The following is a 12,604-nucleotide window of genomic DNA, read 5'->3' on the forward strand; positions in this document are numbered from 1 at the left end:
GACTGACGCCAGCTCACTAACAGTCGCGGGAGACCCTCAGCTAACACCACCTAGCAGCACAACTCGTAACTACAAAGCATGCATGCGCAACAGGTCGTTTCTGGTTATTTTTGGGTCCCCCTTCGTACAACAGCAATATCTGTTTTCTGGGAAAATGCAACTGACATGAATGATTGCATTTGCATACTAATATTATTTTTAGATATAACTTATCCATTCCATAAATGAATCCACTGCTTCTCCTGGTTTCTTGCTTGGCTTAACGCTTTGACCCTGAAAGTGGAAGTGACATGTTCCACCAAAACACTGGGCTCTCTCTGAACTACATGGTGTTATAACCTGTGCTCTTTATGGTCACCACCGTCATGGCAACCCCAAATCAATGGAATGGAATGGTGATCCTATTTAGATGCCTTGATCTGCATTGCAGAGACAAAAGATAATGCAGCAGCCTGATCTTGATATTAATTCTAAGATATCCTATTCATTACATTCTTTAAATTACGGTTTAGACCTTTACATACAAGTAAATTATATAGTCAACTCCACCACACACAAACATGTCTAACCATACTACCAATGGAAGGTAAAAATTTCCCTTTTCATTTTCACAGATTTAGTAATCTTTCTTACACATAACAAATATAAAGTTTTCATACTTTATGCAGTAATAGCTTGCCTAAAGCAAGACACTTTAAATATGGCTACAGAATCAGAGGCTTCACACATTTAACAATGGAAGATAGACAGCACAATCCTCTAACCTAACTCAACTCCATGTGATATACTACTACTGTAAACAATGAATGATGAGTCACTAAAAGAAACAAACAGCAAAAATTGACTTGCATGCCACCGCAGGAAGAAGACCTGCATTTTGTTAAATATTACGCGTACTTCAACTTCAGTTAAACCTCTATGTCAACATGATCAATCTTCATAACACCTATATTCTGTATTCCAGAAATTACATATAACACATTACAGATTCAAGTTATTGATGCCAGTAACAAAAATCTAAATAAACATAAATTGGGGGGGGGGAACAGAAGTTCAGTTTAAAATAGACCAAACTTAATATCCTGATTTCACATGCATGTCAGTGGTCATTTATATCAGTCATAACAAAGCAAATGATCAAATGTTGTTAACACCTTGTACATCGATGAGTTAATCATCAAAAGCAATTCTCTGTTCACTTAAGTAAAAAATTACTTTTCTTTATATTACTTAAACTCATAAAATTCATTTTGATGACAAAACACAGAAAAGAAATCACTCAAATATAACATAAACATACAGAAAGGTCTCCTGACTAGGAAATGTGAACACTCTGTCACCGGCACCTGACCTGGCAAACAATGGGCAGATACCCAGCGTTCAGTTATAAACTGCATAGCACATTCAGTTTTCTCAAAAAAGGACTGCTAAAAACTGGCATAATTTAGGAGAATTTCAGCACAAATTTCCATTCACATATTAATTGCAAAGATGAAATCAAAATCTTAGACAATTGTTTAATTACATAAAAATTAAGCACTTAAAAGCATCAAAGAAGTGCAGGATGAGAAGGGTGCAAAAAGGTATACCCTAGAAATTGTATCCGCAGATGTTTCCTTAAGACCAAACACATAACACAACTTCATTCATCAATAAATTAGCAGTAATTCCAAGTATATAATTAAGAGACCAGTATTTCACTAACATAAGGTATCAGACATCAATACTTATTTCAAAATCAAGTTTAAGTAAAAAAAAGGTAAAAGGTAAAGTTTTCCCTGTGCTTGACTAAGTAAGCACTATGCCATGAAGGCGTATGTAGGCGTGGATGTATAGATCCACATTTTTGTGACCTCAGCAATAGTTGGAGATGAGTGGTCAGCTTCACGCCTGGGCCACTTCGTCCCCAGAGAAAGAGTCCTTGGTACCCATTGGATAGGTTGGGTGGACCCCAGAGCCAGTATGGACAACTTGGAGAAGAGAAAATTCTTAACCCTACTGGGACTCAACCAACCAGTAGCTGCTGGCTATACCGACTGTGCTACCACAGCTTCCTATAGATGTGTTGAAAAACATCCGTATTCAAGATATGTTTGTCATTTACATGTGTGAATTCTGAAAAATGCCTAAACGCCTTAGTTATCAAATACAAATCACTCCGTCCAATGTGACATATAAGTTTTACTACATGAAAACCTATCAACCCTTACATGTTTCAGTCCTTATGGACCATCTTTGGAGGGAACATCATTACAAGCTGGAAACTACTATCACAATAGGTGTTTTGATTTGATTACATACACATAACCTACAATGCACAATACGCATAGAAACGAACGTTTCATAATCACAGCAGCTTCCTGGTACTGTAAAGTTTTTTTAAAAAAGTTTTCTAGATATTGTTTAAAAACTTATTGTCAACAGATGGCCCATAAGGACCGAACCATGTAAGGGTTGATAGGTTTTCATGTAATAAAACTTATATGTCACATTGGACGGAGTGATTTGTATTTGTGATTGTTAGTGTGATGGACCAGAATGAAATAAATCAAATATGCCTCAGTTCTGTTCACTGTTCCCTATCCAAGAACAAGTTCTTGCATGCTGTCAGATTCCATGGTTCACTACTATGAAACAGAACTTGATGTGGCTGTTGCTTACTCTGTTCTGTTTTCGAAAACAAAATGATTCATCTCTGTTCAGTGATACAACCTACAGTTTTAAAAGTAACAGCAAATGATTCAGTGGATTCCACCATCACCTAATAGAGTACAGTTCGACTATCTGGGATGTAATGCCATGCAGTATGGTAAAAGTCAACTGATACTTCAGATGAACATAGTGCCTCCACCTTCAGGGTTGAAGTCAAGCTAAGAAAGAAACCATTAAGAAAAAGGAAACTTCAAGATGGAGGTGGTATGTTCCTTAGGAATGTCAGCTGACTTTTGTACATCCCATAAGACAGAATTCTTCATTGTCACTGCCATGAGAATTTCAGATCCAATCCAGTAGACAAATTCTATACTAAACATGGCAGTCTCAACTTGCAGCCAGTCTGAAAACACTGTGATCACATAACCTACATTCAAGATACAATCTTTTAACTGACTGGCTATGGTGAAATTCTATTCTCAAACTAAAGGATGGCCACATAATTACATCTGCAAAGAAAGTTTATCTGCCAGTGAGGGGTTTCACTGACATAACACAGATGTTTAAAAGAATTTTTTTTTCCTCTGTAACAAATACAAATTCCTGCAAAATAAGGTGCTACTGGATTCTGTTCTGGATAACATTCTGAATACAGCCAAACTATCTCCTGTGACAGTAAGCTCCCCTACGTAACAGCAAAAGTCGTACAAGTCTGAATAACAGTTGACATAACATACAAATCAGATAAAAATCACTGTCACCCTTCACAGATGTTCAAATGCTTTTCTACAACAGTGACAAACAATTAAGGCAAGAATTACAAACACCACTGTGGTTACCACATGGCTGTGAGCTGTGATGGAGAAAGGTGATGAACCTAGCAAATAATCCAATGACATTCAATACCCTAATACTGCAAAATAATACTTGGCATGTAACAAGTGCCGCTTCAGTTCTGGAAGCTGACTTTTACAGTCTGCACAAATAATTATGAATGTGTTATTATAATCAGGAGAGTTTATACAGACAAACAAATTATTAATAAGATCTAAAAGTTTGTGATGATGGTATATTAATACAATTATTGTTTCTGGACATTATTCATCATCCTGTTTTTGTTTAACCCTTCAGTGCCTGGCTCGGTGACTGCATGCCAGCAGTTTCTGTCACATGCCGCAGGGCTCTGTACCCTGTACGCTTAGTGTAGTGCTAAGTTTCAGTTCCTGTTTTGAACTGTTTTTTTCATGTAAAGCAATTCTTTTGGTATGAAATTAAAGAGGAAGTTTCTGGCTATCATTTCGTATATTCGTTGTCCCACTTTGAACTTCCCACGGTATTTGTATTTCATTTGAATTCTTTGAAGAAGTTTTGTACCTTGCCACGTAGTGCGCTCTGTTACCGTACAAACCTATATCCACCTTGTGGAATAGTTACGAAATAAATATGCCAGATCGATAGTGTGCGCTCTCTGTGCACACTGATTGATGGAATTTGTAACCACGCTAACCAAGAGTAGAACTTACAACATGTAGGATATGTGATGTTGACTTTAAAAGAAGTTTGTTATGACTGTTATGTTGGATATGATAAACAATTTCCTATATGAATGCCTCTTTGTACATTCCCCTTTGTTCTATAAACAGCATCATGCAGTTTGAATGTAGCACCAATGGCTAGCCAAGCAAGAAACATTCAGCTATGCTGAGTGAGGACGAGTTGGAATGTTTGCTTCAAAGCAATTCTGAACAAAGTCTGTCACATTGAGATTTTGACACTGAAAATGAGTTAGATGATCGTGCCTTGTTTGATGCTATGGGAAATGAGGGCAGTGATGAAGATGATGACACTGATACTCAAGACTTAATTTGGGAGAATATGGAGAACTATAGGGGACAGCGGGAAAATTTCACGGGCAGTGTTGGAGTTCAAGGTCCTGTGAAACACGTCACGGAAATTGTGAACGTTTTTGAGTTTTTTTCAACAAAGAATTTATTGATACCATAGTCACAGAAACAGACATGCAGAGCAGTTCCTAGTTGGGCATGAACTACCAGTCAGGTCACACGCTAGGGCATGGTAACCTGTGACAGAGGGAGAGATTTATGTTGTGTTGGGTTTGTTCATGCTCATGGGCATTATACAAAAACCCACTCTTCGGTCATATTTTACCATGAAAAGAGTAATTTCCACACTGGAATTTAGAGACATTATAACACGAGAGAGATTTGGAGTTAATATGTAAATATTTGCATTTCTCTGACAATGAAAACATCAGCACTTTTGAATGACCAGAAAAACTTTTCAAAATTTTCCCAGTAACTTCAGATCTTAATAACAAATTTCAGGAACTGTATCTCCTAAACCAGGACATTTCAGCTGACGAATCACTGACACTTTGGAAAGGCCATCTGTCTTTAAAAAAGTACATCCCTCTCAAGGCATCCAAATTTGGAATTAAAACTTACGAGTTGTGTGACTCCACCACAGGTTATTTGTGGTCCTTCCCTGTATATACCGGCAAGGATACAGAACTTCGACTTCCCTGTGACCACAGCATACACCAATAAAACTTCAGCCATTGTCCTGAAACTGGTATAACCTCTCCTGAAACAAGGCTGGACTGTGCGGATGGATAATTTCTATAATTCCCCCATCTCCAGCCAGGCTACTGAAAATCACGCACAAGACCAACTGTGTTGGGACTCTGAAGCTGAACGGTAAGAATGTCCCACCAAAAGTGAAAAACACTTAAACTATAAAAAAAGGCGAAATTGTGGCACAGCATTCTGGACCTGTTTCTGTCACAAAGTGGTGCAACAAAAAAATCATGACTATGATCTCCACTTATCACAGTCTTGATACCAGGACTGTTACAATTAGAGGCAAGGAAGTGGCCACGCCAGTTTCAGTATTGGACTACAAGTCAATGATAGGGGTCAACTGAAGGACCAGCCGCTTCACTCTTATTTGACTGAGAGGAAGCGTATGAATAAATGGTACATGAAGCTATTTCGGAGGCTATTGAACACCTCAATTCTGAATGCAATGATAATATACAGGCAAAAATATAGATCAGTTGTCATTCAGAATTCACTTGAGTGAGGAACTTTTTGTGAAAGGGGCAACTGCTGTGGAACATAAAGTGCTGGGTCGACATCCATCAGGCAACACAGTGCCCCATCTAAAGGAACAACATTTTGTAAGCAAGATTCCTCCAACGGCTAAGAACTCTAAACACAAAAAAGCATGTTGTGTGTCAAAAGCACGGGAGGAAGAAGGAAACTGTGTACCGGTGTGACGTGTGTGGCGTGGGACTCTGCATCGAGTGTTCTTGCAACTACCACGCCAAACTGAATTTTTAAGGTAATACAATACTACTGTTCATAATTTTTATAAGCCTACGGTGCCAAAAATAATTTTGATCACTAGTTTGGATCACTATTCCGATTCTATATACTTTTCTGAAGGTTGTGTGAAAATCTGAAAAACAAAACTCCAGTTTCTCCCGAATTATGACACTTTAAGTGAAATGTTGCACTCTCTGATTTAAATATTTAAATATCCTCTGGCATAGGAGTTGAGTAGGCATTTAAATGCCTGCCGGCGCTAAAGGGTTAAAAAAACAATGTTTTGGAAACTGTATTCTGTCTCTGTTTTCAGGTGGAATCTACTCAGTTGGGCCCAACTCCAAGTCCCTATCTCCGGACCTGAAAACAGAGAGAGAATCCAGTCTCCAAAATGCTGCATGTTTTAAATAAAACCAGCATGATGGATAACATCCAGATATACAAATAACTGTAAAATTACTACTGAGCAGGCAATGGCTGTGTTTGAAGCATGTTTCATGAAGAAACATTCATGGGAGGCAAATGTTAGCAAAGCAGGAGGAAAGATCATTTTAATCTAGAAGTGAGGGGGGGGAGGAGAAATACATTAGTTTGCCTAAATATGTGTTGCTTTTGCTACGAAACAGACACAAACAGTGGGAACTTGGACTGTCACAAACATTAATACATGACTGTAAGAATTTCTGCATGTCAGGTTGTCCTTTGCACATTCTCAGCAGAGTGGACTTCAAGTAAACGGTGGCATTTTACTAGTACAAAATTTCCCTGCTCAAACAAATTACTTGTCAGTGTGAAAAATGTTAAGTACATACCAAATGTTTTGAAGACACAAACATACACAGTTTTGTAACTATGTTTTGGTCAAATACTGACATAAGGAGGAATATTTTGATTTCATTTGCCCTATAGATTTTTCAATTTCTTGATAATCCATAAATTTCTGGAGCCTTTGTTTGCAATTGTGATTGATGTAATGCTTTGGGTATGTTTCATTACCAATAACTCTGTCTATGGTTTGCTTTCCCGAAAACAAATTTCTTCAAAGAAGAAAGATTACAAATCCAACATATGATTAGATTTCAAAACTGTACAAACAATATTAACAAAACCTCATGACCGTTTTTTTAAATTGTTATCTTAACTAGAGCAGATTTAATTCTGAGCTTATAACGTTCTTCTGTGGAGAACTAAACATTTCATATCATCTACAAATGTTTAAGCAATTGAATGCAGAAGAGTTTCAACTTTTATCTACTGTCATTCGCTACAGCAATGATACTGTTCGAACAAAAATATTTAATATGATTTTAAGCTTTCACAGCAACAGTATACAAGGAAGTCATTTCAGCAATGGGCCATATAAATGCTGAGTTACTGTCCAACATTTCATGGACACCAACACCACACCAACATGGCTGATCACATGTGAAAACTACATTGAAAAGTCATATGATAGAAGCTGTCAACGTATCTAGTTAAACTGAACAAGAGCCACTAACACATATATAAAAACAAACACTGGTCACATTTTAAGGTCCACTCCAATTAAGGATATCTTAGGTATGATACATACCATCTCTTGCTAACTTAGGTAAGGTAAAACTGCAGTTACACAGCAAGGAGTCATTAAGCAAACTTACCCCTCCACATTATAATGCACACAGTCTTCATGAACTAGGTAACCATACCATGTTGTACCAGGAACATAATCTAAAAATTGTTTCTTCTGAATGTTGGGTCTACACAATCTGTAGACAAACTGATTAAATTCTAAAACTGAAATACGTTAGCTAAGCACTTAAATTATTTATAATATATTACACAAAATACGAATAAGCAACACACCACTTTCTTCTGTTTTATCCAAATTCAATTCCCATAACTGAAGGCATCATACGCAGTATCTTCCGTCCATTATTTTCACTTCAGTAATATTATAAATACAGATCCCTGATTCACTAACTATTATCATTACTTGAGATATGACATATATTTTCCAAATATTAACTTCCTTTAAGTGGTCAGTGTGTGCACAGAACTAGATAAAATACATGACAAGAAATATGGCACTGTAAAATGAATGGTCGTTAGCGGACATAAAGTACACAGTGCACTACAGTAAACAATTCACTTAAACGTAATATACATACAGCAGTTCTAATCAAAAACAACAGCAGTGCTCAGAATACAAACTCTTCAGAGCTTACAACGAATATATTTCAACAACTAAATTTCCATAATGTTGATAAATAGTGTAACAACAATAATAACCACAATAGCTACAGAAATTTAACTTGCTGAAAAATGTTCCCATTTTCTTGAAGAAAGATATCTCACTTCAAAAGACATGAATGATGCAAACGATAAATTATAGTCAACTAAAGCAATTTTGTATCTTCAACAAATAAGATAAAAACATCATGTGGCTGAGTGATGATCAGAAAGAGGTGAGAATAATCTCTATGAGAAAACAAAACCGGTCTGGGAGTAGAAGTCAAAAGCAATTGAAGAGGTGACACCGCTTTCCCCAATCAGCACAAACATAGGCCATGTTCATAATCCCTTGGCACATGTTTTGTCACATCCTGTAAAACATAAGTGTCTCAGCTGTGTAACAGACAGTCTGGCACTAAACAAGCCAAATTATGTGGTAGAAATACCCCATTTTGATATGCTGGTAACTATACATATGAAGCACATGTGAAGGTTAACACAGTATTTTCAAACTTTCTTACATGTGTTTTCAGGTGCATAATGAACATGTCTCGTGAACTGATCCTGAAAAGTGTATGTAACAGAAAAGTATGTTTATACAATTTATCATCAAGAAGATAAGCATAAAATGCATACTCGTACTCTGTACTTCAAGTTGAAAATTCAAGGAAACTTGATTTATAGTTATATAACTTTAGCCACAATATTTGTTCAAGAAACAGTATGACAGATAGCTGCTTTCATTGAAAATAAAACATTAATTATTGTCTATACTTCTCTTACATCTTATTAATCACAATGAATAAATGTATTACGACAAATTCGCCAAACACAGCATGAAAATTATTACACTATGTTATCAGTAAATGGCGTGCTTTGTAAATATGACACGTCAGAATAATTACTCATCCCGAGACAAAACTTAACTTCTTATAAGTCAAACAAGCAGCTGACAATTCAGGAGTCATCACACTGTAAGAAAATGTTATGGAGCATAAAGCAAAATTTAATTCCTTAATGTGTCTTCTATTCAGTTTTAGAAAATCAAATGATACAAATTATACTGAACATCTCTTAAGATTTCAGGTTTCCATGACAGTTTAGATTCCTATTGTCATCTTCTGGGTTATGACACTGTGTAGTCTGGTAGGTGGGTACCAAATTACATCAATATAAATCACTGTCTCTAACCCTCTGCATGCCACGTACCAATTACAACAGCCAGAGATGTCTGTATTAGAAATCACTGAAGAGATTAGCTCATTGTTAATCAACTGGTATAACATTTGTGCCAACAGACAGCATCAACTGTCCACAGATTTTCAGAGTGGGGGAAAAAACAGGCTTTTATATTATTTATTTATGTTGCAAACCAAAGGCAAATTAAGGAAATACTCCAGGTTTTTACATGCAGTTATATTAACTCCCAGGTGGCCTTGGTGTTTCTACCAGACAGTTCTATGGAAGGGCTTAGAACTCAAAGGGTTCAAGACTTGAATACATTCTAATAATGACCGTCCTTCAAATACATGAGAAACAAGGAACTAACCATACAGGACTGTGTATTCTTAAATGCCGTCATGACATACAAGTATTAAGTCAGTACACCATTATAATTACCTGTCTACATCTCAAGTGGTTGAAATCCATACTGTCCCTAATCCAAGCATAAATTCATACCGTCTCTAATCCAAACACAAATTTCTACTGAACCTAAAGCACTGCAGTTGAGGAGTTGTTGTAACAATATGGAGTTCACATATACAAATCAACTGCTTAAATGACATACACAGAGAATCCTACTCTCACTATATGAGTAAAACATTAAAAATGTTATTGTTTCATCAAGGCTGGTTTCACCAACATTTATCAGTACAATACTGATTTCAGAAATTACCTTACACCAATATGACAATTTTATCATTACCAGTAGTTCCAACACTAATTTCAGTCAGTTCAACAACAATCAGAAAGGTGAAATTGTATTTATATATGTATATAACTATAAAGGAATAAGTTGGCAGGTGTTTATTTATTTCTATTAGCTGAGATTCTAGAATTTAATAATACAACAAAATACCAATTACTCTTCTCAAATAATCAAACCCAAAACATAGAAAAAGATATGAACAAATACTGTCATTCCCAGTTCTTACAAATTACAGAATATAATAAGGTAACTAATTATTTTTCTAGCATCTAGGCAGCACTCAAATAGGACTGCTCTTACTTACACGAGCAAACCTCCATACATATGAAAAGTATTATCTTCTGGGATACAACACTGTGTAACCCACTGAAAGTTGACCAGTGTTTCAGAGGAACATATGGCCTCCATCTTCAGGGTTGAATAAGCCAAGCAAGATACCAGCCTGAAAGCAGGTGGCAAGATCGAGACAGTATGTTCCTCCAAAATGTCAGTTAACTTTCAACAGACTATACAATGTTATATCCCAGAAGACAGAACTCTTCATAACCACCTAAAGTCATAGCTTTCTATACATGTTACAATAAAAGCATGAAATCCATTACCACCAGTTCTCATTAGTATTATCTAGAAACCCCTAAGCACAGTAGACAAACCTAATATTACACAGTAAGAACTACAAATTACTGTTACTCAAATTCTGATGAAATTTGACATAAGACAACTTTCCATTAAGTTAGAAGGCCACACTGACTGTTATAATGCCTACTTTACGTATGGCCATAAATGGATTTTTAATTGTATCCCACAATTACTTCACACATTTTGGTCTCATACAATATTGCACTTTTTATTCTGCTGCTGAAATATGAAAGCTTCTTGTTTTCTGTAATACATTTTGTGCCTTGTTGAAATGCCATCTATAAAATGGATGCAAGTAAGCTTGAAGAACCATAAGGAACAATGCTGAGAATTCTGTGCACTACAGTATAGAGTACACACTCAATCTTGTTTTATTAACACTTCGCGGACCAGACGCCTAGGCCTAGGCGTTTGGGTTTTAAACGTGGCAGACTGGTCGCCTAGATTTAGGTTTTTAGGACACGTTATGTTGCAACGCACTATTCCTCGCTTTGGTGGCCACGTGTCTGTAAAAGTACTGCGTAGCTGACGTTCAGAATGTTTGTTTTCCGAGTCAGCAACGTGACCACTCTCTATTCCCCTCTCACTCTAAAGAAAAGTCCCTTTGTTCAAGTCAAAGCTTCTATGTGTGAGGCAAGATATTCTCAGTGTCAACATGGCTCAGAGACGAAAGCAGTTGAAGGCTGCACGAGCTCTTGGAGAAGAAGAAATCTGTGATTTGATCTCCGATGAGTTATCTGACTTGCCAACTGCTTCGTCTTCTGATAGCGAGGGCAGTGGCAGTGGCAGTGACAGGGGCCCCCAAAATATTGCGACCAGAAGAGAAAGTGAAAGTGACAGTGAGAGCTCCGATGAAAGTGTGAGTGCTAGCATTGTGGGGACAGCCACATGGGGTAAAGTGGACAAAACACCCACTTTGGGAAAGTTTACTGGTGATATCCAGGGGTGAGACAAATGCCATCGGACATTCAGAAGGAAGGGGGACATTCTTCTTCAGTCCTGGAGAGATACTGGCGTTGTGAATATGATTTCCACTATTCACAATTCGAGCATGGTCGATGTTCAAAGACGACACGGGAAAGTGAAGAAGAAGCCTCTTTGTATTTCTCAGAACAATATGTTCATGAAGGGAGTTGATAGAGCTGACCAATACTTGGCCTATTACTCCCTTCCTAGGAAAACAGTAAAATGGATGAAGAAAGTTGCCTTGTGGCTTATAAATTGTGCCCTTTTCAATTCATTTTTGGTTTTCAAAGAGCTAAACGAAAATTCAACTTTGAAATACAAGGGATTTCTCATGAATGTGGTAAAAGCCTGGGCTACAGACCTCACGGTGGCGGCAGAACCTGCATCAGACACAGACGTAGTACGACCGGGACCATCTACTCCCACCCCACGGAGGCCTCATATGGACTCCCCTGGGCGACTCTCGGGTGATATGCAGAAACATAACCTCGTGAAAATTGTGATGAGCGAACAATCGACGGGGAAGTATCTTTCTAGGCAGTGTTGTGTGTGCACTGTGCACAAGAAGTGAAGCAAGACTTCCTATGTCTGCAAGTTCTGCGTCATGCCTCTTCAGAGAGGGGAATGTTTCCAGAAATATCACACTCTGAAGCACTTCTAGGAGCTCTGGTAAGTCTTCTCCAAAAATTTTAGTTCATAAAATTAATTAGGAGATTTTATATTAATTTTTAAAGTGAACAGTGTACAAGTTAGGGTAGTAGGTTTAAAAACGCTGGTCACCAGGGTGATTTAAATATTTAAATCACCTGTCCACGAAGTGTTCAGGATATTCACCAAATTGTTAGAAATTAATTTT

The 12,604-nt window shown here is 37.2% G+C and overlaps 1 protein-coding gene across 9 annotated transcripts in view; it reads right to left on the bottom strand.

Moving 5' to 3' along the window:
* LOC111871718 (YLP motif-containing protein 1) overlaps positions 1–12,604 on the bottom strand; it is a 120,207-nt gene that overhangs the window by 10,077 nt on the left and 97,526 nt on the right. Inside the window, exon 22 of one of the 9 annotated variants that reach the window (XM_023865009.2) lies at positions 2,215–8,584. The exons of the other annotated variants lie outside the window; for them this stretch is intronic. Within the exon in view, the coding sequence (XP_023720777.1) occupies positions 8,531–8,584 (54 nt within the window). The 3' untranslated portion in view covers positions 2,215–8,530. Of the gene's footprint in view, positions 1–2,214; positions 8,585–12,604 lie in introns of those variants that run through there. 9 annotated transcript variants of the gene reach the window in all.

The sequence above is a fragment of the Cryptotermes secundus genome, unplaced genomic scaffold (genome assembly GCF_002891405.2).
Source record: "Cryptotermes secundus unplaced genomic scaffold, Csec_1.0 scaffold514, whole genome shotgun sequence".
Lineage (NCBI taxonomy): Eukaryota > Metazoa > Arthropoda > Insecta > Blattodea > Kalotermitidae > Cryptotermes > Cryptotermes secundus.